This window comes from Dendrobates tinctorius, unplaced genomic scaffold (genome assembly GCF_039654945.1).
Source record: "Dendrobates tinctorius isolate UK_male_01 unplaced genomic scaffold, ASM3965494v1 ptg000162l, whole genome shotgun sequence".
Lineage (NCBI taxonomy): Eukaryota > Metazoa > Chordata > Amphibia > Anura > Dendrobatidae > Dendrobates > Dendrobates tinctorius.
Window position 1 is genome coordinate 38749132 of NW_027361829.1, and position 25838 is coordinate 38774969.

The following is a 25838-nucleotide window of genomic DNA, read 5'->3' on the forward strand; positions in this document are numbered from 1 at the left end:
CAGGGGCGCTGCGCGGCTCCTTCGCGCGCGCTCCCGCAGGGCTCTGGTGAGCGGCGGAAGTGAAGCGGCGGAAGGGGAGGAGCGATAGCGCCGATACCGGAAGTCGGGTGCCAGCCGGCCTCCGGCGCGCGCCGCGGGTGCACGCCTGTCCGGGGGTCGCGTGGCGACCCGGGTAAGCCGAGGGGGGCCGGAGCATGGGGAGGGAGCGCGAAAGGCCGGGGGGGTGGTGCTATGGCAGGATACCTGCGGACCCGGACACCAGGAGGCCATATAAGGCAGATGGTGACGCCGCTGGGGTGCTTCTGAAGGCCCCAGCAATGGATACAACAGAAGCCCCCTTAGACCAGCAGGACGAGGCGCAGGAGCGCCCGCAAAAACAGGCCACGACAAAACCGCATGCGAGTGGCCAGCAGAAGAAACAGAGACGAACTAGCGACCAGAGCCGCGAAAGTTCCTCCAGAAAGGAACCCCCTGCCTCCCTCCGTGATCCGGTACCTGCTTCATCTGCATGGGTAAGAGATCTCCGTGAATGTACCCTGATGCAGTGTTCCCTTATGTTTTTTTGCAGGGGAAGAAGGCTACGGGAAAACAGAAGCACATGGAATGTGCCCTCTGTAGTTCCCCCCTACCAGATGGCCACCCTAAAAAATTATGCCAACCATGCATTCGGCAAACGGTAGGGGTTAATAAAGACAGGGAGTCCAGGGGTAGATTGTCAGGCCCTTATACTCTCCCCCGTTTATGCAGGTAGCGGAAGAGACACCTGACTTCACTTCAAACCTGAGAGAGATGATCAGGGCAGAAATGAAAGTCTTACCTCAAAGAGAACCTTCTAGGAGAAGAGAGGCTAGTGGTTCAGGCTCGGAGACCTCAGTCGCCCCTGGGAAAGGTGACAACTCCTCGGACTCCTCGGCCTCCTCGTCGTCTTCCTCGGATGAAGACTCTAGCCGGTTCTGCTTCCCCTTAGACCAGATGGACAGATTAGTGAAAGCAATACGGTCCACCATTGGGGTAGCGGACAAAAAACGGGAACTGTCAGCACAGGACATAATGTTCGGGGGTCTAGACCCCAAAAAACGCAGAGCTTTTCCGTTAAACGATAAGGTTCAGAGCCTAATTGACAGAGAATGGAAGAGACCGGAAAAAAGGGGCTCCATGCCACCAGCCTTTAAGCGGAGATACCCCTTTGATAACCCGGTAGTAAACAGATGGGATAAAGCCCCGAAACTAGACGCAGCAGTAGCCAAAGCATCTAAAAAATCCGCCATACCATTTGACGATATGGCCTCCTTGAAAGATCCGCTAGATAAAAAAGCGGATTCCTTTCTTAAAGGGACATGGGAGATGTCAGCAGGTGCATTGAGACCAGCGGTAGCTGCCACCTGTACAGCCAGATCCATGATGGTCTGGCTAGATCAGCTAGATTCCGAGCTAAAAGACGGAGCTTCAAGAACATCTATTCAGAAAAGTTTGCCGATCATTCAGAATGCCGCGGCATTTTTAGCCGATGCTTCTGCAGACTCTGCAAGAATGGCGGCTAAAGCCGCTGGTCTATCGAATGCAGCGCGAAGAGCGCTCTGGTTAAAATGTTGGCCAGGAGATATTCAAGCCCGGTCCCATCTCTGTTCCATTCCTTGCGAGGGGGAGTACCTATTCGGCCCCGTCTTGGACGAATTGTTAGAGAAAGCTGGAGATGACAAAAAGAAATTTCCCAGTCTCCCGAACCCCTCTTACAGACGTCCCTTTACCAGGAAAGGTTTTTTCCGGAGAAGGCCGTCCAGAGATCAGGGCAGATGGGATGAGAAAAAAAGGAAAGGTACAGGATTCATGTTTGGAGGGGGGCGCCAGGAAGGTCCAGCTCGGGATACGAAAAAGCCGCCCCAATGACTAGTTGCCCCGGTAGGAGGGAGACTAGCTGCCTTCTACCCATCCTGGTCTCTGATCTCTAATAGCAGCTGGATATTGGGGATAATAGCCGTGGGACTACGACTAGAGTTTTCTAGGGTTCCCCTTGATCAATTTAAAATCACCCCACTCAGGTCGTCTGCTTCAGAACAAGCTGCCCTGGAGGCCGAAGTTCATGATCTGTGCGCCAAGAAAGTCCTGATAGAGGTTCCAGAGGGAGAATGGGGGAAGGGATTCTACTCCCCTCTGTTCCTGGTCCGCAAACCAGACAGCTCCTTTAGGACAATAATAAACCTTAAGGCCCTCAACAAGTTTTTGGTCATACGTCCTTTTAAAATGGAAACAATTAAATCTGCAATAAAATTGCTGTTCCAAAACTGCTTTATGGTGGTGTTAGATTTAAAAGACGCATACTACCATATACCCATGCATGCAGGCCATCAGCGGTTTCTCAGAGTGGCGGTTCAGTTGGATGGGTCAATTCGACATTTCCAATATGCGGCCCTCCCCTTTGGAGTGGCTGTCGCTCCCCGAGTATTTACTAAAGTAATAGCGGAGGTCATGGCCCATCTACGTGAATCGAACATTCTGGTGATCCCCTACCTGGACGATTTTCTTATTGTAGGTAAAACGGCGAATCATTGTTTACAACAGCTACAAAAGGCAATGTCTGCCCTAGAACGGTTAGGATGGTTGCTGAACGTCAAAAAGTCTCGGTTGCAACCAATGAAAGTCCAACAATTCTTGGGCCTAACCCTGGATTCTGAGAAACAGGAATGCCGTCTGCCTCCGGAGAAGCTTGTTCGCCACCATTATCAGATCCTGAACGCCTCCAATAACCCCACCATGTCCCTCAGGAAAGCCATGTCCCTTCTAGGCTCTCTTTTGGCCTGTATCCCGGCAGTCCAGTGAGCCCAGTTTCATGCAAGGAAACTACAGAGCGAGGTCTTATTACATCAAAAAGTCCTTGGGGGTTACTTGGAGGGTCAGCTAACCTTGTCCCGTAACACAAGGGAGTCCCTAGAGTGGTGGTTAGACAAGGATAACTTGTCTAAAGGGGTGCCCTGGGAGTATAACGTAACCCGCATAGTCACCACGGATGCTAGTCCTTACGGTTGGGGAGCTCATATGGGTGAAATATTAGTCCAGGACCAATGGCAACATGATCAGTTAGGAATGTCATCTAACCTAAAAGAATTGACAGCAGTAGAACAGGCGGCTAAAAAGCTCCTTGTGTATCTACAGGGCCATCACGTGCGAGTGTTCTCCGACAATCAGGTCACTGTGGCATATATCAATCATCAAGGCGGGACGCGTTCCAGACCCCTGATGATTGTAGCAGAGCGGTTGTTCCATCTAGCAGAACAATACTTTCTATCTTTAACAGCGTTGCATATAAAAGGAAGAGACAACATCACGGCAGACTTTTTAAGCCGCAATCAGCTAAAGCAAGGGGAATGGTCCCTAAACACCTCCATATTCAATCTGATTGTTCAAAGGTGGGGATATCCAGAGGTAGACCTCTTCGCCACCAGAGACAACAGGCAATTGAAACAATTCTGCTCCCTAAATCCCAGAGAGAATCCTCTGGCGGTAGATGCCTTCCTGATAAAGTGGGACTTCAGACTAGCCTACGCCTTCCCTCCCCTATCTCTTCTACCCCTGGTGATGAGGAAAATCAGGAAAGACAGAGCGAGGGTTATAGTCATCGCTCCATTTTGGCCCAGGAGAGCATGGTTCTCATGCCTCAGGACCATGTCAGTGTCCGATCCTTGGGTTCTGCCGGACATCCCGGATCTCCTGTCCCAGGGCCCAGTCTTCCGCCCGCAGGTGGCTGGCCTACATCTGACGGCGTGGAGTTTGAACGGTCATTATTAGAAGAGAAGGGCTTCTCCGCAGACCTAATTAACACCCTACTTAAGAGTAGAAAAATCATTACCACAAAAATTTATGTCAGAATTTGGAAAAAATTCCTTCAGAACTCAGGAGTAGTCGCTGGGGATTCAGCGCCTATAATGCAGATATTAGAGTTCCTACAAAAAGGTCTGGACATGGGGCTCTCTACCAGTACCCTTAAAGTACAAGTGTCAGCCTTGGGGGCCCTGTTTATCTGTAACATCGCTGGTAATTATTGGGTAAGCAGGTTCATTAAGGCGGCAGGTAGATCCAGGCCAATAATGAAGGATAGATTCATGCCGTGGGACTTGAACCTAGTCCTCACTGCTATGACGGAGACCCCATTCGAACCTATCTCGTCGGCTTCCCTAAAAAATCTGTCCCTCAAGGTAGCCTTCCTGGTAGCTATAACATCAGCCCGCAGAATAAGCGATATCCAGGCTTTATCTAGGTGTCCTCCTTATTTACAGTTCAAAGAGGATAGGGTAATACTTAGACCTGATCCAGCGTACTTGCCGAAGGTAGTTTCTAGTTTTCATAGGACACAGGAAATAGTTCTTCCATCCTTCCTCCCTAATCCAACTAACGAGAAGGAAGAGAAACCACACACCCTGGATGTCAGGAGAGGCCTCATAGAATATCTGACAGTCACCGATCCCTGGAAGAAAGATAATGCCCTATTTATCTCTCATCAAGGCCCCAGAAAAGGTTGTAGGACATCAAAAAATACACTAGCCAGATGGATTAGAGAGGCGATTTCAATAGCATACACCTCAAAGGGCAGGTCGCCACCCGGGAAGCTGAGGACGCATTCCACCAGGGCCATGGCGACCTCATGGGCCGAAAGATCAGAAGTTTCCATTGACCAGATATGTAAGGCGGCTACTTGGTCCTCTCCGAGCACTTTTTATAGTCATTATAGGCTAGACCTGGGTGCTTCCACAGACCTCTCTTTTGGTATAAGGGTGCTGCAGGCTGTAGTCCCTCCCTAAAGCTGATGTTACTCTCTGTAAATCTCTCAGGTGGTGCTGTCATGGACGACCGAATAAAGTCTTAGTTACTCACCGGTTAACGGTATTTTTCGGAGTCCATGACAGCACCCGTATATTCCCTCCCTTTAGTTTAATTGGGGTGTGCACGTCTTTTTCTTGTATATGCTCACTGGTGATAAAAGTTTATAATTGTAAAGAATACTGTACATAAATCATGCATTAACCTTGGAAGTCCTCTTGTGCTCTGTAATCCAACTGATGCGTGGGAGAGGTGCCACCCTTTTGTATCTGTAGGTTTCCTGTTCCTAAAGGGCGGATCCCCTCTCTCAGGTGGTGCTGTCATGGACTCCGAAAAATACCGTTAACCGGTGAGTAACTAAGACTTTTTTGTATACTTAGTGTCGGCCTCCAGACGGCAGTAGCACACACCCACAGTCTCTGTGTCCCCCAATGAGACGAAGGAGAAACCTCCAGTTCTTCAGCTCCTGCGACAGCTACCGCATGTGTTGTCCCAGAGGAACTAGGCAGGACTGTATATGAACTTTTTATTTTCATTTGAGCTGGGCAGGCTCTTTTTCTGTTACCAGTTTGGGTTTTTGGTTTATGATGGAATAAACCACCTAGAGACTTTAATCACATGTGTGCCTATGTCTACCTCGAGGAGCAGCTAAGTGACGACCTTCCACTATATATATTCATGTATAAGCCAAGTTTTTCAGCATATTTTTTATGCTGAAAAAGCCCCCTTCGGCTCAAACTTGAGTGAGGGTCCCACTTGCCTGCTCTTCACTGCAGGTGTTCCCTGGTCTCTCTTGCTCATCTGCGGGTACCTGCAGTCTCTGTGGGTGGTCCGATGACTGCTGACAGGGCCAGTGTTCGGCCCATTCATGTGCAGCAAGACATTTCTTAAGTGCTGTTCCAGCTAAGGCCATTAGATGTCATAGTTGCCCTTCTTTTTCCTATTCTTGTAGTTGGGGGCTCCTTTCCCTTTAATTGTTAATCTGTTCAGATCCGCCTCTTCATCTTCCAGAGCTGAAGCATGTAGCCATTTTCCCAGATCTCTGAGGAGGTCACACTCCCTGCAAAACCACTGCTTATATCAAGCGGATTCCGGTGAGGGGTTAATGCAATTATGTTGCATCTGTGTTAGCAGCCATAATGCAGCCCCCCATGATATTTGCAATGCATTTTCAGCTCCTGTAATGCTCTTGCTCTGCATGAAGTTATATGCATTTTCTGTTTAGTTAGCTCAATGGTAGCATCCTAAGTTTGTTTCACTGCATTGTATGTTGTATTGCTCAGCACTCTATAATGCATACTACCGATATAACAGCACTCTGTATACTGTTATGATAGTACCCTGTATTGCTGCTGTGATATTATCTCCCAGCACTGACATACTGTATTGTCTGTTTCTTATAGTTTTTACCCGAAATCATCCACTTCTATATATCCAAAATCATCCACAACGTTGTACAACAATCTCTGATTCATCCACAATTGTGTTCAACAACCTCTGATATCATCTACTAGTGTGTTTTACTATACCATCTGTTATCATCTCCCATTGTTGTCGACATCATCCCAATAAATATAGACTTAAGCACCCATACAGTCTTGTTTCTGGGAGTGGATGAAAGGTTTAGCCATATGCTGGAATCCACACAGCGTCATACGTGGAAGAAGGCAGAACAGCCAGTGTTAGCACCTGGGCAAGTGCCAGGGCGCTGAGCAAGCGAGGGGGCCCACTCGCCGTCGGGGACACTGGCGCGCTATGGGGGCCCAATGCCTGTCCTTGCTCAGGGGTCTGGTACTTGCGATATTTACCTCTCCCTGTTCCAGTGCTGCGACATCTTCTGTGTCCTCAGACTGTCATGTTTCAGGTCAGAAGTCGCGATGATGTGACTAGTGTGCGCCCTTTGCCTTAATAGTCACAGTGCAGAAAGCCGCTGTGTGGATTCCAGCATACGGCTAAACCTTTCATCAGCCTCAGAAATCGCAGGTTAATAGCAGCTCAGAATAGAAACCAGGTCGATGCCACACAGAGTTCAAGCAGCAGACACATCTCTACAACAACTGTTAAGAGGAGACTTTGTGCAGCAGGCCTTCATGGTAAAATAGCTGCTAGGAAACCACTTGTAAGGACAGGCAACAAGCAGAAGAGACTTGTTTGGGCTAAAGAACACAAGGAATGGACATCAGACCAGTGGAAATCTGTGCTTTGGTCTGATGAGTCCAAATTTGAGATCTTTGGTTCCAACCACCGTGTCTTTGTGCGACGCAGAAAAGGTGGATGGACTCTACATGCCTGGTTCCTGCCGTGAAGCATGGAGGAGGAGGTGTGATGGTGTGGGGGTGCTTTGCTGGTAACACTGTTGGGGATTTATTCAAAATTGAAGGCATACTGAACCAGCATGGCTACCATAGCATCTTGCAGCGGCATGCTATTCCATCTGGTTTGCATTTAGTTGGACCATCATTTATTTTTCAACAGAACAATGACCCAATCACACCTCCAGGCTGTGTAAGGGCTATTTGACCAAGAAGGAGAGTGATGGGGTGCTAAGCCATATGACCTGGCTTCCACAGTCACCAGACCTGAACCCAATCGAGATGGTTTGGGGTGAGCTGGACCGCAGAGTGAAGGTAAAAAGGCCAACAAATGCTAAGAATCTCTGGGAACTCCTTCAAGACTGTTGGAAGACCATTTCCAGTGACTACCTCTTGAAGCTCATCAAGAGAATGCCAAGAGTGTGCAAAGCAGTAATCAAAGCAAAAGGTGGCTACTTTGAAGAACCTAGAATATAAGACATATTTTCAGTTGTTTCACACTTTTTTGTTAATTATATAATTCCACATGTGTTAATTCATAGTTTTGATGCCTTCAGAGTGAATCTACAATTTTCATAGTCATGAAAATAAAGAAAACTCTTTGAATGAGGAGGTGTGTCCAAACTTTTGATCTGGACTGTATAAATACATATATATACATACATACACACACACACATTACACACAAATATATGTATATTTATATTAAAATTTCCTTCTAAAAACAAGACTTTTTGAAGGCTTACCTGTGTTAGAAGCACAAACTGGGCAAATTGCCAAGGAAGCATGAAAAAGAAATTAGCAACACAAAGAGCAAAGAGGCTTCTTCTACCAATAATTGGTGTCCTGAAAACGAAAAATAAATATTGTAAGAAGTCCGCATTTAGAGGGTTTTTAAAAAAAAAAAAAATATGATATCAGGTTAATGATATGCTGTGTACGTAAATGAATAGAAGACTCAGGAAATCTTTAATTAGTAGGCTTACAATTTCCAAGAAATTCATAGAAAGATACAGAATTGCAGCAAACCACTGAACACCCTGAAGTGCTATTAACTTAATTATACTTATCTTGTATTTCGGCAATTACTGACCATAAACGATACATAAAACGGATGATGGAATACTTAAATAATTTACTGATAAACAGCAATTAATCCTTACATCCTTTTATGAGGATAACCAGTAATTTTCATTAATAAAGACATCCAGGAAGAATTATTACTGATGCATTCAATTAATTACTAGGAAATTCTGCTATTAAAAAATGGAACAAGAATGCTCAAGTAGAGCTCAATTTTGATGGTCTTAGAGAGAAATATACCTATTATAGCTAATTACAGGACTATTAACATGGTGTATTCCATCACTATTGATGATAGATAAAAGTTCTCATCTCTGGAACTTGCCCCTATTTGAAGAATGGTGCCCCCAATCAGTCTGGTGAGGTGATCGCATTTATTTAACAGAACTCACTGTATAGAATAAAAGACGTCATCATTTTACAGTCAGATGCAAATTTAGCAATTTTGTATAGGTATTTAAATTTTTTTCAGAATAAAGTATTTTTAGTGGAAATGTGGATTTTTTCAAAGCCCATTTGTGACCAGATTTCAAAATACAAACTGAATACACGAGTCTTGATAAGTGGGCGTAAGGTGAGTATTATTATTATCTTCTGTCTTTTTAGGGGACAAGGGACTCCGTAACGGGAGTATAACTTTGTTTTTTATTTTTAAATAATTTTGTAAAACAGGGTGTGGATTTTTATTTCAAATAAAGGACTTTATTCTGAGTGGTTTTTATTTAAAATATGACTATGGGGTTAGTAACAGGAGCGTCTTATAGATGCCTCTCCATTAACTAACACCTGGGCTTGAGATCAGCTACCAATACAAGGCTGACATCAACTCCAACCCTATTTCCCCACATGCCACAGCGACAGCACAAGTGGGAAGTGCCAGATTTGGCACATCTTATGGATGTCCCATTTCACGGGTGGCTGAAGTCTGATGTTGAAAACCTGGGGGGTTGTAATATCTCTGGCCCCTTCCCAGGTTATTAATATCAACCCACAGATGTTAGCCTTTGCTGGATTGAATTGATAGAGTGACCCTACGTCATATTTTTTTCTGGGGTCATCCATAAATTCACCAGGAAAGCCTAAGCAAACCTGTGTGATCGGTTATGAATAGCCTGGGAATCTTATGGGGTATTGTCCCTTGTCCCACATTATTAACATCATCCCCCAGCTGTGGTTTTCCCTCAGCTGGTTTTTAAAATTGCAAGGGTGCCAAGCTGTTTTTTTTGTATTTAATTATTTATTTTACACAGGAGGGACACAGCTGCTGCTGAATACAACTCCCATCATTGTCTCCTGGTCGCGCTAATTTCAGGGCGAGAAGGAAACAATGATGAGAGCTGCCGACAGCCAGCCGGCACCTGAGAACAGCGCAAACTGTACTGCTTCTTCCCAAGCGACGGTACGTGTCACACCGATGACAACTGCCATCAATGTCTCCTGGTTACGCTTATCTCAGCGCGACCAGGTGACAATGATAAGAGCTGCCTTCAGCAGACGGAGAATGGGATCAGCGTGAACTGTACTGCTTTTCCCAGGCGCCTGCATGTGTCCCACGGGAACACGGATATAACACATGGACACCAAACATGGACGGCACACGGATGTCACATACATGCACAAGGACAACGGATCTCACCAGGACTGTTTTTCCTGTACAGGAATCACCAGGATGTGTGAAGGAGGCCTTACAAAGACATAATTGTTTGCAGGAATATGCAAATGAGAAGTGCTTCCACTGTGTGGCAGCACTTCCCAAGTCTTCCAGATCTATACGTCGCCTATCGCCGCCTCCTCCTGTTTTACTGACGGATCCTTTGCTTGAAGTGACACAGCGTAGAGGCTATAAGTCAATCAGGAGAAATCGGTGGAGACTGGAAAAATCTTAATTTCTCTGTAACAGAGGAACGGATCATCTAGGGGTTTTGCTGGATTTATCTTTGATGGAGTTACATGTGCATTTAACTAATTTAAGGAATAAAAACCCTGCTGACAGATTCCTTTTAGAATGAGCAATTATGAAACTAAACTAAACAAAAATGAAACAACTCCTGAGTCCAAGTATATTCTATACCTGTTCATGCAGTCTGACTAAAAGCTGCAGCTTACCCGAAGCAGTATGAGATCTCAGCAGGAAGAAGGGACATAAGGAGCTATCTATCAGGCTAGGTGAGCGGAGACAGAGTTAAACATTTTTAAAGGATAAAACAACAATTCTGACACAGATTATCAATGTAAATCAACATCTTCATCAGGTTTAAGTGACCTTATTAAAAACGTATGAGCATTTTACTATGAAATCTGGTGACAAATCTGCTTTAACACATACAATATTATTTAACCCCACAAGTGGATTTGTGCAGTGCATATGTCCGAAGGGACTAAAGACATACCATGCCAAACAAAAACGTATTTAACAAAGTGCTCCATGAAGAGTTCTAGACTCAGGAATAGTCATCCACTTCCTCATGTTAAAATACATTATTATAATTATTATTTATTTTAAAGCACTGTGAATTCCCGGGAGCTGTACAAGCAAAATTAGAGCAAAAGTTGCCATTTCTAACATGGAAATTGTCAAAAGAACAACATTGCCCGATAGCTATGTCCATACAAAAAATCTGAAAAAGTTTGAACCATGTAATCTGCTGCATATGCCGCGGTGTCTGTGTTTCCCCAATGACTAATTAAGGATGAAGCACAAAAACTCCAAACGTAAAATTTGTAGCTAAATGCAGATGAAGCTTCAAACAAGTTCTAAAGGCCCAACATATCAGAAAACATTATCATTCCAGTTCAGTTTATGCCCTAGATTCTGCGAAGTGTGAAAATAGATTTTAAAGATTAATATTAGTACAGTAATCGCGTAGTCATGGTGAAAGTAGCGCAGAATATACCTGCTTCTGCAAGCCCGACAATAGTCACACTTCCCACAGATCTTGTGTGACAATCATACACAGTTACTAATGTGATCACATAATGCCACACTACTAAGTAAAGTAAAACTTAGACTAAGTAAGCATATCTTTGGTTGCTGTGGTTGCAAATTTGCAAAGTAAAATTAGTAGGGCATTTACTGCTGAACTTTCCAAATATATAGAAGCTTAACGTTAAGAAAAGGTACTAAGAATGCTCAGATATTCAGGTCTAAATAATGCAGTCAGCAAAAGCAGCTCAATTACAGCATGTGGATGATATCCTAATAAAGGAGATTTTCAGTTTTAGGTTCATAAAGATACAGCATATGTCATCAATATCAGATCAGCTGTTACCAGCTCCGGCAAAGACCGGACGAAAACAGCATATAGAGGAAAACACCACATGGGAATAAGAACTAATCAGCAGTACCCAGGAGCGGCAATGAACAGTGTCCTATGGATAGAATGTGATCTGCAGTACCCAGGAGCGGCCAGAGAACAGCACCCTATGGATAGATTCTGATCTACAGTACCCAGGAGTGGCCAATAAACAGCGTCCTATGGATAGAATCTGATCTACAGTACCCAGGAATGGCCAATGAACAGCGTCCTATGGATAGAATCTGATCTACAGTACCCAGGAGCAGCAATGAACAGTGTCCTATGGATAGAATGTGATCTGCAGTACCCAGGAGCGGCCAGAGAACAGCACCCTATGGATAGAATCTGATCTACAGTACCCAGGAGTGGCCAATGAACAGCATCCTATGGATAGAATCTGATCTACAGTACCCAGGAGTGGCCAATGAACAGCGTCCTATGGATAGAATCTGATCTACAGTACCCAGGAGTGGCCAATGAACAGCGTCCTATGTATAGAATCTGATCTACAGTACCCAGGAGTGGCCAATGAACAGCGTCCTATAGATAGAATCTGACCTACAGTACCCAGGAGTGGCCAATGAACAGCGGCCTATGGATAGAATCTGATCTACAGTACCAGGGAGCGGCCAATGAACAGCGTCCTATGGAAAGAATCTGATCAGCAGTACCCAGGAGCGGCCAGTAAACAGCGTCATATACATATAATCTGATCTACAGTACCCAGTAGCGGCCAATGAACAGCGTCCTATGGATAGAATTTGATCTACAGTACCCAGGAGTGGCAATGAACAGTGTCCTATGGATAGAATGTGATCTGCAGTACCCAGGAGCGGCCAGAGAACAGCACCCTATGGTTAGAATCTGATCAACAGTACCCAGGAGTGGCCAATGAACAGCGTTCCTATGGATAGAATCTGATCTACAGTACCCAGGAGTGGCCAATGAACAGCGTCCTATGGATAGAATCTGACCTACAGTACCCAGGAGTGGCCAATGAACAGCGTCCTATGGATAGAATCTGACCTACAGTACCCAGGAGTGGCCAATGAACAGCGTCCTATGGATAGAATCTGATCTACAGTACCCAGTAGCGGTCAATGAACAGCGTCCTATGGATAGAATATGATCTACAGTACTCAGGAGTGGCCAATGAACAGCGTCCTATGGATAGAATCTGATCTACAGTACCCAGGAGTGGCCAATGAACAGCGTCCTATGGATAGAATCTGATCTACAGTACTCAGGAGTGGCCAATGAACAGCGTCCTATGGATAGAATCTGATCTACAGTACCCAGGAGTGGCCAATGAACAGCGTCCTATGGATAGAATATGATCTACAGTACTCAGGAGTGGCCAATGAACAGCGTCCTATGGATAGAATCTGATCTACAGTACCCAGGAGTGGCCAATGAACAGCGTCCTATGGATAGAATATGATCTACAGTACTCAGGAGTGGCCAATGAACAGCGTCCTATGGATAGAATCTGATCTACAGTACCCAGGAGTGGCCAATGAACAGCGTCCTATGGATAGAATCTGATCTACAGTACTCAGGAGTGGCCAATGAACAGCGTCCTATGGATAGAATCTGATCTACAGTACCCAGGAGTGGCCAATGAACAGCGTCCTATGGATAGAATATGATCTACAGTACTCAGGAGTGGCCAATGAACAGCATCCTATGGATAGAATCTGATCTACAGTACCCAGGAGTGGCCAATGAACAGCGTCCTATGGATAGAATCTGATCTACAGTACTCAGGAGTGGCCAATGAACAGCGTCCTATGGATAGAATCTGATCTACAGTACCCAGGAGTGGCCAATGAACAGCGTCCTATGGATAGAATCTGATCTGCAGTATCCAGGAGCGGCCAATGAACAGCGTCCTATGAATACAATCTGATCTACAGTACCCAGGAGCGGCCAATGAACAGCGTCCTATGGATAGAATCTGATCTGCAGTATCCAGGAGCGGCCAATGAACAGCATCCTGTGAATAGAATCTGATCTGCAGTATCCAGGAGCGGCCAATAAACAGCGTCCTGTGAATAGAATCTGATCTGCAGTATCCAGGAGCGGCCAATAAACAGCGTCCTGTGAATAGAATCTGATCTGCAGTATCCAGGAGCGGCCAATAAACAGCGTCCTATGGATAGCATCTAATCTGCAGTACCCAGGTGTGGTCACAACACACTGTACAGAACTGAGCTGTTCTGCTCCGTACACCGTTTAATTAGTGGAAATCCCTTTATTTGGTGAAAATTAACAACTGTTCACAGTCTAGATGATAGTTTATTGATTGGTTTGGGGTCTGACAGCTTGGACCTGCTTTTGCGCCTGTTAGCATCGGGCGTGTATGCTTGAGTACAGCTTAATTCGCTCCCTTTGGGCTATAGAAAATTAATGGAATGGTGGTCGGAATTACAACCTGCCGCTCCATTTTGTTAAGGGGACAGAAGTTCCCCATTCTGACGATCAGTGCAGGTTCAAACCGTCGAACATCCACTGATCAGCAAGTTGTCACATAGCCTGTGTACTACATAACCCGAAAATATAAACGGTTCAGTCTCATTTTTTAAAACAAAAATGAAAAGGAGAATACCTTAGGATGTATGTCAAAAGGAACATCTGAAGAACAAGGAATGGATACGAAAAACTTTCACGAAGAGGTGGCGTCCACATTACTCTTGTGCTCTAGAAAATAACACAATGTTATTACTTATTATCAATTATTATTATTACTTCATTGAAATGGACATTTGAGAAAAACAATGACATTTTACGATGTGAAGGACGTCTCTCTGGCGTCTAACAAACTGATCTGCTTCAAAAGTTTAGAACGCCGATACACACGCCAAGTTTTCCCAGGAGAAGCGGTTTTTGAAAATGACAGCGGTTGCTTTCCTTAGGTTTCATCAGTGGTTTTTCTGTCTTTCTGGCGGCAGCTACGTCTGCAGCATTTTTTACTTTAAAAAGCAGAAGCCGCCAAAGAATGAGAATGAGTTTGTATACCCTGATGAGATTGAAAGTTGTGATGTCAGACAGAGTGTGAACAAGTGACATTTTTTTTAAGTTAAGTTTCAGCAAATTCATATAATGAAATATGTGATACGTGTGAAAGATGAGAAAACCCTTTATTAAAAGCATAAAGCTCAATACTTTCATTACAAATGAAGCCTTCTGTATAATAACACACAATCATAACATTGTACTTGTTTCTTATAATGTTCAAAACTGGGCTGAATCCGTAGTTTAACAAGAAACATATCAATGCAATCAGCGCCATCTAGTGGGCAAGTAAAGGGGATTGGTCAACAGCATTTTGGGAAGGTAGAAACAACTGTTTGGGGTTAAGTCCAGTGTAACATTCGCTTGGAAGTGAACACGGTTAGATACATGCAGAACATATTGGAAGAATTTTTAAAAACCGAATGTGAAGTGAAAATAGGACTTTGGAAAATAAAAATATCAAGCTGACTGGTTAAAAATGTAACTTGCACTAGTTTATATAAATCTCTCTGTAGAACGTATTTACTTGCTTCAGATTGTTCTTTTTCAGTTGTTCAAAGCAAGTCAATATATTATGGTCTACTGGTTTCTATGTAGCGAGTTTTGGTTATTTTTTTTATCCTACAGTGGTAGAAAAACATGCACTATTTTAAAGGGAAAACATTAGGAAGTAATTTAGCCCAATATAAATTAGCACAGAACTATAAAGTAGCATACTCACTTCACCATGGTTATAAAAGAAGCATAGGACTGTGAGAAATCCACCAAGGCGGCTCCCACTGGAACAGTAAAAGAATAAATCATTATTTTAGAATGAAACACATTCTATCACAATTAAAAGGTGCTGGACAGCCTCAGCTTAATCAGTTCAGGATCCAAATAAAAACAATGCTTACTCACCTCCTGCAGCGCTGCTGTTCCAGCATTGTTGGTGGTTATGTAATATTGTTGTGTCACACGCCTCCTGCTGCTCATTGGTTGCAGCTGGCAACTGACACAATATTACCATCGGCGACAAGAACAGCGGCGCCAACAATGCTGGAACAGCAGCGCTGCAGGATTTGAGAAAACATTTTTTTATTTAAATTTGGGTCATGAACTGCATATAGGGGTTGTCTGCTCTTAAATTACAAGTCTGCAGTCACTATATGACTCATATACAGTGTGTGAGGATTCTCCGGTGTCAGCTACCTGCCTCATTTTGATTAAACTGTTTTCGGACTCGCAAAATAGACTTGCATTGAGTGAGGAGGTGCCCATCTGTTTGGATTGTGGCCAGGAGAACGCATCTCGCATACATGCTGTCCCATGCTTGCCTTTTCTCGGCATGGATACTGGAGAATCCTTACTGTACGCAGTGCACACTGTGAAGATTCCCAAGTCTGCAGTCAAAGAGTGATTACAGACTTGTAGTTCAAGACCAGAGAACCCCTTTAAGCTGGTGGTGTCCATCTTTGCACAACAACTTTAATAATCCATCATATCTAAAGGTATTATGCACCTCCGGAGGAAACATTATCGAGACAATAAATACGGATGCCTGTGTCGCCATATCAACTAATTGAACTTTTCTCACTTTCTTTTGACTTTTTCAATTTCAAATGTAAAAGAGTGGAAACAAAAATGCACACAGTCCAATACAATGAAAAGTAAATTAATAGCATTGATGGTCATTAAGGAGTTTAGACAATACAAGACCTAGCACTTTAACCCTTTGATTTCTGCTCTATTTGGGGCCTTAGAAATTGCACTTTACTTTTTTTTATCATAAATCAAGAGTACAAGACAAGATGAGAAACTGTTATCATGTTGGAGAAAAAAATGACACTCTTTCTACTTATCAGTCACTTTTTGTCGCCTGTTCTGATCATTCAGTCAAAGCTGCTCAAATCTGTCTACAAATCTGTATTCAGTAATGGATAAAATTATACAGAATTCTAATATAGAGACTACAGGCGCAATGACTGGTATTAGAGATTTCTTTGATCCTAGCTGTTAAAGAGGGTACCTTGCAGTCCGTTAATGATGTTCACACACGGCATAGCGCTTTTCATTACGTTCATGTACACCATAATGCATTACAGCAGTAAATTCCAATTTCCCTATTCTATACAGACAAATATCCTCTGACCCTGACATAGCTGGGACTCTGGAGGCTAACTCTATTGTGCTATTGATATAGTTAGCCCAGAAACTTTTATTCTGCTCATTTTAGAGGGAACTTGATAGGTGGGTATCGTCTGTTTATAAAGCTGCTAGAGTTTTCATGAAATCACAGGTCAATAGTTGCAGTGAAAGTCAAGACAGGAGCTTTCTATATTGTGTGCACGTCCCAAGGGGTCCCTGGGTTTCCAAAACTGCTAGCCCCATCCATCAGTGGCTGATTCACCCAGTGATAGCAGAAGACACGATAATCAGTAGTGGGCAGAATGGACCCAAAGGCTCCATGTCTACACAGTATTCGGCTTGTGATGCAACTTTATAACTCTTATTTTATGAAAAAGACATCTTCCTGACAAGCAAATGCCACAGGGCTGGAATCAGAGTCTCCGTCACTTCTATATGCTGCTATACCTGGTGACCGATTCCCAATAATTATACAGAAAGCCTTGGACCAAGCACTGTACCCTGCACTAAATTACACTGAAAAGCTAATCTATATGACAATAATAATAATCTTTATTTTTTATATAGTGCCAGCATATTCCGCAGCACTTTACAGACATTATCATCGCTGTCCCCGGTGGGGCTCGCAATCTAAATTCCCTATTAGTATGTCTTTGGAATGTAGATTTTTTTTGTTGCTATGGATTGATTAAAAATACTATTCAGAGGCATACTGTACTTATCTTCCAGCACCCCAATGGATCCAGCAAACGCCGCTCCAAAAGTCTCTGCCGACTGCAAAAATAGTGTCTGCCCCTTTTTAATAATAATAATAATTTTATTTCTATAGTGCCAACATATTCAGCAGCACTTTACAAGGGGACTTGTACAGACAATAGACATTACAGCATAACAATAAACACATAGATCAAAACAGATACCAAGAGGAATGAGGCCCTGCTCGCAAGCTTACAATCTATAAGGGAAAAGGGGAGACATGAAAGGTGGATGGTAACAATTGCTTTAATTGTTTTTATGGTTTGGACCTTCCCTGGTGTAAAAATTGTAAAAATCGGGTGTTCCTGTTGCTGCATGAACCAGTTAACAGTCTAAACATGTAACAGTACAGACACAGAGGGCTATTAAATGCAAAAAGCATGTGAGAACACGATGCGAGGAACCTGGTTATGGTAAAAAATTTAGAAATGAGCCACACAGGGATATTTATGTTAATGCGTTGAGGCAATAGGCCAGTCTGAACAAATGAGTTTTAAGGCACACTTAAAACTGTGGGGTTTGGGGATTAATTGTACTAGCCTGGGTAGTACATTCAAAAGAATTGGCGCGGCTTGTGAAAAGTCTTGGAGACGGGAGTGGGAGGTTCTGATTAATGAGGATGTTAATGTAGGGAGGAGGACCCCTGTAGAGTGTCTGGGCCGGAACCAAGGGGACCGCCATCTGGGTTCCTAAAGAAACAGTACCCGGGGGGCAAAGGAGGAGAGTGGACTGCTGAGAGTGACAGGATAGCAAGGGGCGGGGCGAGTATAAAAGGGGCAGGGAGCGCGCCGGGGAGTCAGTTGGTAGTACGCCAGACACGGAGCAAGAGACTGTGGGGGTGTGAGAGAGCCAGAGCGACTGACGGTGACCAGAGGGAAGATCAGCAGCAGAGAGGAGATTTACGGTGGCCTTCAGAGAGGAGGTACCGAGCTTACTGACTGTCGCCCCTTCCCAAGTCGGGGCCTCGACCTGCCCACGGTCGTGCTCGGCCGCTGCCGCTGTGCTCCAGCCTGTTGCGGCCTGCCCGTTGCCTCCCGCGGCCGTTGTCGCTCCTCTCCAGACTGCAGTTGCGGCCTGCCCGCTGCCGCCCCGCTTCAGTCCGCAGTTGCGGCCTGTTCATCACCACCCACAGTTGCCAATTTCCCGCTGCAGTCGGCAGTTGGGGCCTGCTCCTCGCCTACAGAGAGACTCTTTGCACAGGCCCAGGCCGTGTGCGTGGCCTACCAACCGCCACTTCTCAAGACTTCGTCACTACCCTGCTTGGGGGGCCTGGAGCCCCCGGGGACTCGCTAACGAACGGGACCTCACTGTTGCTACAGAGGGTTACCTCACCAAAAGACTTCCTTAGGGCCTGTTGTGCCCCAACTCCTCCTGGGCGCCGAGACGCCTGAAGACTATGACAGATCCTCAGCAGCTGGGCCCAGCGGCTGCGACGCCAAAGCAGCCACATCAGCGACGTCGAGGGAGGTCAGGACGGATAAGTGACTATAGGTAATAAGGACCCGTAGTCGGCCATATCGCGGCCCTATAGTAACCGGCTCTCGCCAGGTTAGTCGTGTTCTCTTTAGAAAATGTGTTTTATTGTTGCTGAGTCCCTGCGAAGACAATTGTTGTTACCCCTTTTTGGTTGCTTAGTATAGCCCTAGCGGCTTCAGTTTATAAATGTTACTTATAAATGTTACTTTTCAAAACACAACTGGAAGGTGAATGGAAGAGCACAACAGTCGACATCCAGTGATGCGCTTGTCTTGTCATCTGACCTCTGGTTTTGTGACTTCTAGAGCAGCCTGCTCTGAATCTGCGGGGCGCTGGAAGGAGAGTATGCTTTCTTTTACTTTTAATCAATTAGCTAAAAAAAATATATATTTTACTATTAGAAAACCCTTTTCATGCTAATGAAGCAAAAAGAATTATAAATAATTTTTGCTTTTCATTAAAGTGACAGACCCAATTAAAAGAAAATTGTCATAATTTACGGCATTTCTTCAGTCAATGCAGTATAATCAATCAGTTTCAGCAATATGTTATGGATGAAAAGTTATGAACACAATCCAAACCTCCCGCTATAGAAACACCTTGCTCCTGATTAATTCTAAATTATATTCCCAACTAATTAAAAAGCAACATCCTGAAACATCTATTTGCATTGGGATATATCCAGTATACTAAGCGTTTTACTAATGTAAAGTCCACTTTTCTGTACAGGAAAATACTGCCATCTAGTGGTCAATAAGCAGACAGTCTGCCCTAAACCATGCAGTGAACACTAAAACCAACATTTAGCTATTGCTATAAGAATTTGTTTCAAGAGCGGTTTTTTTAAAGTTCCAAAAACATCATAATGTGCAAAGATAGTAGTGCAGCTTTGATTTCGCCATTACACAACAATTCGACTTGATTACGTTGGACGACAAAGGAGTAGAGACTTAGAAGATGCCTAGAAGACAAGTGGAGCAGACAGCTTGTCTGGGTACTGGGCAATCTACACAGGATGGGCATCAATCTATGGGATGTGCTGCCCTGGTTAATAGATAGGTGCGCCACAAATGCTAAGTGGATAGGGACTGAAGCCATAGCACATTCATAAAACTAGAAATTGGCCGGATTTTGGGGTCTGTGTCATGGACACAACTTCTATTGCGACTACGGGTGTCCAGCCAAAGTAACAATTTCATAATCTGACACATTCCCTGTTAGTAGTAAAGTTTTTCCTTTGTCAGTCTATGACATTTGGACCGCACTCAGACCAAAATCTGACATGTCTCCGATATTTTCCATGGACCACTCAGTCTGAGGGAAAAAGAAATGGACATGAGCACAGCCCCATAGAATATCATATGTACGACTGCAATCTATAAAAAACACAGATAACACTTGTACGCGAAAACTGGACATGTGCACGAGCCCTTACACAGTGATCAGAGGATGCAATGCCGAGACTGAGAGGGTACATGCACAAAATGACTTTATTAGGACGGTGGAGCTGCCAAGGTTTTCCCAGGTGAAACCCCTTTAGGAAAAAGCTGGTGCATGTATTTTCTGAAGCAGCTTTGCTTGTGGTATTGTGGCGGCTCAGACACCGGAGTATTTTTCCTATTGTTTCAACTGTGAGGAACAGGTGGCTTCCAAGTGCCGAAGGAAAAAACATTCACTTCTATGGGAGATACGGAAACCACACAGCCCAGGTAGCTCGGCTGTTTCTAGAGCACTAACTTGCTGTGCATAGAAAAACATATAAAAAGACATAAAAAAAATTTTTTGTGATGGCACAAAGAAAACTAAGAATGGTGAAACTTTGATTGATCGCACTGCTCATAAACATAATTCTGCTGCCTATGCCACACAATCCATCTGCGTTACCGAAACCATAGATTATTCACATCACAGATATCAACTTCATAAGCCAAGAGGGAGAAGTCGTTGGAGAATGTTGGAGGAGTTGTGGCGGGGCATCTTCACGTGCTGCTATATTAAAATCTCTACAAATTATTGGTCTTAATGCCACCATCCTCTAAAGGTAAAAGGGAAGCTGTCAGTGTAGTAGGGCTGCCTGCACCATGGCTAGCGTGCATTATAGTCCAGCTCTGTAATTCTAGACATGTATCATTTATTCAGAATGTTTTCTTTAAGGCTGCAGCGTTTCAGAGAATATTGTGAGAATCATGTGGGAATAGTGGATGAGGGCAGGTATATCTCGCCCAGATTCCTCTCCTATGTGGCCTAGTCTGGTCAGTATCGCACCTGCTTACTAATGGATAATGGGAGGTGGATATATAAGGATGCCAGGTGGTTGTGTGAGGGTCTCAGTCTGGGAACACAGAGAGCCTGTCAATGTGAGAGACACACACGTGAGTGGAAGCAGTGCCCACTGCAACTGTGGTTTGGCTGGACTGGAGAAGCCCGCCAGTTGGTAGTTAGGTTGTCCATTGTTTAGTTAGTGCCGGACAGGCAAGGATTTGTTTTATGTTTTATTTCCTTTTGCATTGCTTTCACCGTTAATAAACCTGACCCAGGGTCAGTTATACACGAATCCCCGCTCTGCGCCTGAGTTTCATGCTGAATGCACGTGACCTTTGACCCCAGCAAAGGCGATCCCGGAGTGTTTTATCACATTGTGGTGGAGAACGCGGGCATCACGTTGCAAGCATGAGCATGGAGGACGTGGTGAAAGCGCTGGTACAGTCCACCGCCGTCCAGCAAGAAGCAAATCGGGTGATGATGGCCCAGCTGAAGGAGTTGGTGGACATGACAGCTACCGATCGTTCGCTTCTCCAGCAGGTGGCGCAGCGCTTGGCAAGCTTACCTGAGCTTAACCTGGAAGCCGAGTCGAGAGTGATTCACGTGAGTCGGTACTGGCAGAAAATGACGCCTGATGATGACGTCGAGGCATACCTGACCACGTTTGAACGGACGGCGGTGCGAGAAAAATGGCCGAAGGCACGATGGGCCGGCCTGATTGCCCCGTTTCTTTCCGGTGAGGCCCAAAAGGCGTATTATGACCTGGAACCTGAAGCTGCGCAGGACTTTGACAAATTGAAAGCCGAGATCTTGGCCCGGCTGGGAGTGACGACCGCTGTCCGGGCACAGAGAGTGCATCAATGGACTTATCAGCCGGATAAACCACCGCGGTCACAGATGTTCGACCTGATCCACGTGACGAAGAAGTGGCTACAACCCGAGGTGTTGACAGCGCCAGAGATAATCCAGAGAGTCGTCCTGGACAAGTACCTGAGAGCTCTACCGCCAGCCCTGAGGAAGTGGGTAAGCCATGGAAATCCTACGACGGCAGATCAACTGGTGGATCTGGTTGAACGTTACTCCGTGGCGGAAGGACTCCGAGACGACGCTACCCCACCTCGTTCTTCATCGTCTCCACGTGGAACCGGTAAGACTGTTCCAGGGAGTAGGGGAGATGGAAAAATCCCTAAGACAGTGGGGGAGGAAAACGGGACTGCCCGCACTGCGAGGCCGAGAGTAACGAACTATGGTCTAAGCAAGGGGCCCGTTAGGTGTTTCCGCTGCCAAGATATGGGACATATTGCTGCGAACTGTCCGGTCACTACTGAACCCATGCAGTGCGACGTCACAGACTCTAAAAACCGCATGTCTATGGTTGCACGGGTAGTGAGTGTGAATGCCGGTCAAAAGGATGTGGAAAAACACTTGTGTGATTTAACTGTTGATGGCAAAAATGTGGTGGCATTGTTAGACTCGGGAAGTGTGGTGACTCTGGTGAAGGCCAGTCTGGTGCCAGCCCCGACTGGGCCATCAGACAAATTCTCTGTAACGTGTGTGCATGGAGACACCTGTTCGTACCTCACCACAGTCATATGCATTACAACTTCCTATGGGTCTGTGCAACATAAAGTGGGACTCGTCCCGGCGTTATTGCATGATGTTATCCTGGGCCGGGATTTTCCCCACTTCTGGCAATTGTGGGAGAATCAGTTGATGCCCTCGGGTAATAGTGTACATGATTCTTCTCCCAGGGAGCGTGTGGGTCCCGAACCCCTGGAAGAGGTCTCCCTGGAAGACTCGGGGGAAGAGTCTGCGGGAAATGACCTGCAGTTCCCGTTTTCAGTCATGGCGGGTGATAATGAGGAGACCGGGGAAGAGGAGGAGGCTGACAGCCGTCCACCTCCCCGTTTGCCGGATTTAGAAGTTCAGAAAGATGACTTCCAAAGTGAGCAAATAAAGGATCCTACCCTTTCTCAGGCTAGGACAAATGTGAAAGTGATAAATGGGGTGCCCGTAGAACCTGGCTCTAGGCTGGCATATCCTTACATGGTTCTGGAGAATGAATTACTCTATCAGATAGAGAAAAAGGGGGAAGATACGGTGCAACTATTAGTCGTGCCAAAACCCTACCGGCGGCAGGTCCTGGACCTGGCCCACGGACATGTGATGGGAGGTCACCTGGGAGTCCAGAAAACCACCGAAAGGATATTACACTGTTTTGTTTGGCCAGGCATGCATCACGATATTCGTGTATATTGCGAGTCTTGTCCTGACTGCCAAGCCTCTGCACCTAAGCCCCGGTTCTGTAGCCCTTTGGTACCCCTACCTATTATTGAAGTCCCGTTTGAGAGGATTGGGATGGATTTAGTTGGGCCCCTTCCACGGTCTGCACGTGGACACCAACATATCCTGGTCATCTTGGATTATGCCACTCGTTACCCGGAGGCCATCCCTTTGCGTAACACGGCCACCAAGACGATTGCCAAGGAGCTGGTGCATGTGTTTAGTCGGGTCGGTATACCAAAACAGATACTCACCGACCAGGGGACCCCCTTTATGTCCAGGATAATGAAGGAGCTCTGCCGATTGTTACAAATCGAACCGTTACGCACATCCGTGTATCACCCTCAAACAGACGGGTTGGTCGAACGGTTCAATAAAACTCTGAAGCAGATGCTGAGAAAGGTGATAGACAAGGATGGGAAGAACTGGGACTATTTACTTCCGTATTTGCTTTTTGCCATCAGGGAAGTACCCCAGTCTTCCACGGGATTCTCGCCTTTCGAGTTATTGTACGCCCGACGTCCTCGCGGACTGTTAGACGTTGCAAAAGAAACCTGGGAGGGTCAGGTCACTCCGTTTAAAACGGTGATAGATCACGTCACACAAATGCAGGACCGTATTGCGGCTGTTATGCCTATCGTCAAAGAACACATGACACAGGCTCAAGGAGCCCAAAAAAGAATCTATGATAGGGGCGCCAAGATCCGTACGTTTGCACCCGGAGATAGGGTGTTGATCCTGGTCCCCACGGTGGACAGTAAGTTCCTGGCAAAGTGGCAGGGCCCCTTTGAGATCAAGGAAAGAGTTGGTGAAGTAAACTACAAAGTATACCAGGCAGGTAAACGGAAACCTGAGCAGATTTATCATGTAAATCTGATAAAGCCCTGGAAGGATCGGTCTGCCTTGTCAGCGGAGCTGGCCCGTCCTGTCTGCTCGCATACCGTACCGGAGGTACGGGTTGCAGAGACTCTCTCGGAGCGGCAAAAGACGGAAGTCAGGCAGTTTCTACTTCACAACCAAAAGTTTTTCTCAGAAAAACCCGGGCAGACTATGCTAATGAAACATGACATCATAACGGAACCTGGTGTCACAGTTCACGTAAAGCCCTACCGAATTCCGGAAGCGCGCCGTGAAGCAGTTTCCCGAGAAGTGAAGGCAATGTTAGAGTTAGGAATCATTGAGGAATCGCACAGTGCGTGGTCCAGCCCGATTGTGCTAATTCCTAAACCGGACGGCACCATCCGGTTCTGCAATGACTTCAGGAAACTGAATGCGGTCTCAAAATTTTATGCCTACCCTATGCCCCGGGTCGATGAGTTAATAGATCGGTTAGGAAAAGCCCGGTATATTACGACCCTAGACCTAACAAAGGGGTATTGGCAGATCCCTCTGGCGGAGGCTGCCAGAGAAAAGACGGCATTTGCTACCCCAGAAGGTCTATTTCAGTATGTGTATATGCCGTTTGGACTGCACGGAGCACCAGCGACCTTCCAGAGACTGATGGATCGAGTCCTGAGGCCACATAGGCGGTACGCTTCGGCCTATTTGGACGACATTGTCATTTACAGCTTGGACTGGGAGACTCATCTTCAGAAAGTACAAGCTGTGATTGACGACCTGTGGGAGGCAGGTCTAACCGCGAACCCCAAGAAATGTCACATCGGGCTAGAAGAAGCCCGGTATTTGGGGTATGTAATTGGGAGGGGTGTTGTTAAACCCCAGGTTGATAAGATTCAGGCGGTTCAGGACTGGCCACAACCTGTCAACAAGAAGCAGGTGCAAGCCTTCCTGGGGATCGCCGGTTATTATCGCCGGTTCATACCCAATTTTGCAGCCATCGCTACCCCCCTGACGGATCTTACAAAAGGGAAAGACTCCGTCATGATTAAATGGAGTTTAGCGGCTGAAGAAGCCTTCCATAGCCTAAAACGGGCACTTTGCTCTCAGCCCGTACTGGTGACTCCAGACTTCCGCAGCGAGTTTGTGGTACAAACGGATGCCTCTGATACCGGTATCGGGGCCGTACTCTCACAAGTGAGGGACGGAGTGGAACACCCAGTCCTCTATCTCAGCAGGAAGCTGAATAAACACGAGCAAAGGTATGCAGTCGTGGAAAAAGAGTGCCTAGCCATTAAGTGGGCTCTAGAGGCCCTCAAATATTACCTGGTGGGCCGAAAGTTCAGGCTGATCACTGACCATGCCCCTCTCAAGTGGATGCACTTGAACAAGGAACGGAATAGCCGGGTGACCCGGTGGTTCCTTGCCCTGCAGGCCTACACTTTTACAGTGGAGCACCGCCCAGGGGTACAGATGGGGAATGCAGATGCCCTGTCCCGAGTGCACTGTTTGGCAGGTGTCATTGCTCGACCAGAGTGGTCTGAGCAGAAGGGGGGGATATGTGAGAATCATGTGGGAA

At 45.7% G+C, this 25838-nt stretch overlaps 1 protein-coding gene across 1 annotated transcript in view; it reads right to left on the reverse strand.

The window, feature by feature from the left end:
* The window catches only part of DPY19L1 (dpy-19 like C-mannosyltransferase 1), a 342123-nt gene that overhangs the window by 177334 nt on the left and 138951 nt on the right, over nt 1-25838 (reverse strand). The window contains exons 7-9 of the mRNA XM_073549963.1: nt 15240-15297; nt 14112-14203; nt 7871-7970 (exon numbers count right to left, since the gene is read on the reverse strand). Coding sequence (XP_073406064.1) covers nt 7871-7970; nt 14112-14203; nt 15240-15297 — 250 coding nt within the window. The remainder of the gene's footprint in view (nt 1-7870; nt 7971-14111; nt 14204-15239; nt 15298-25838) is intronic.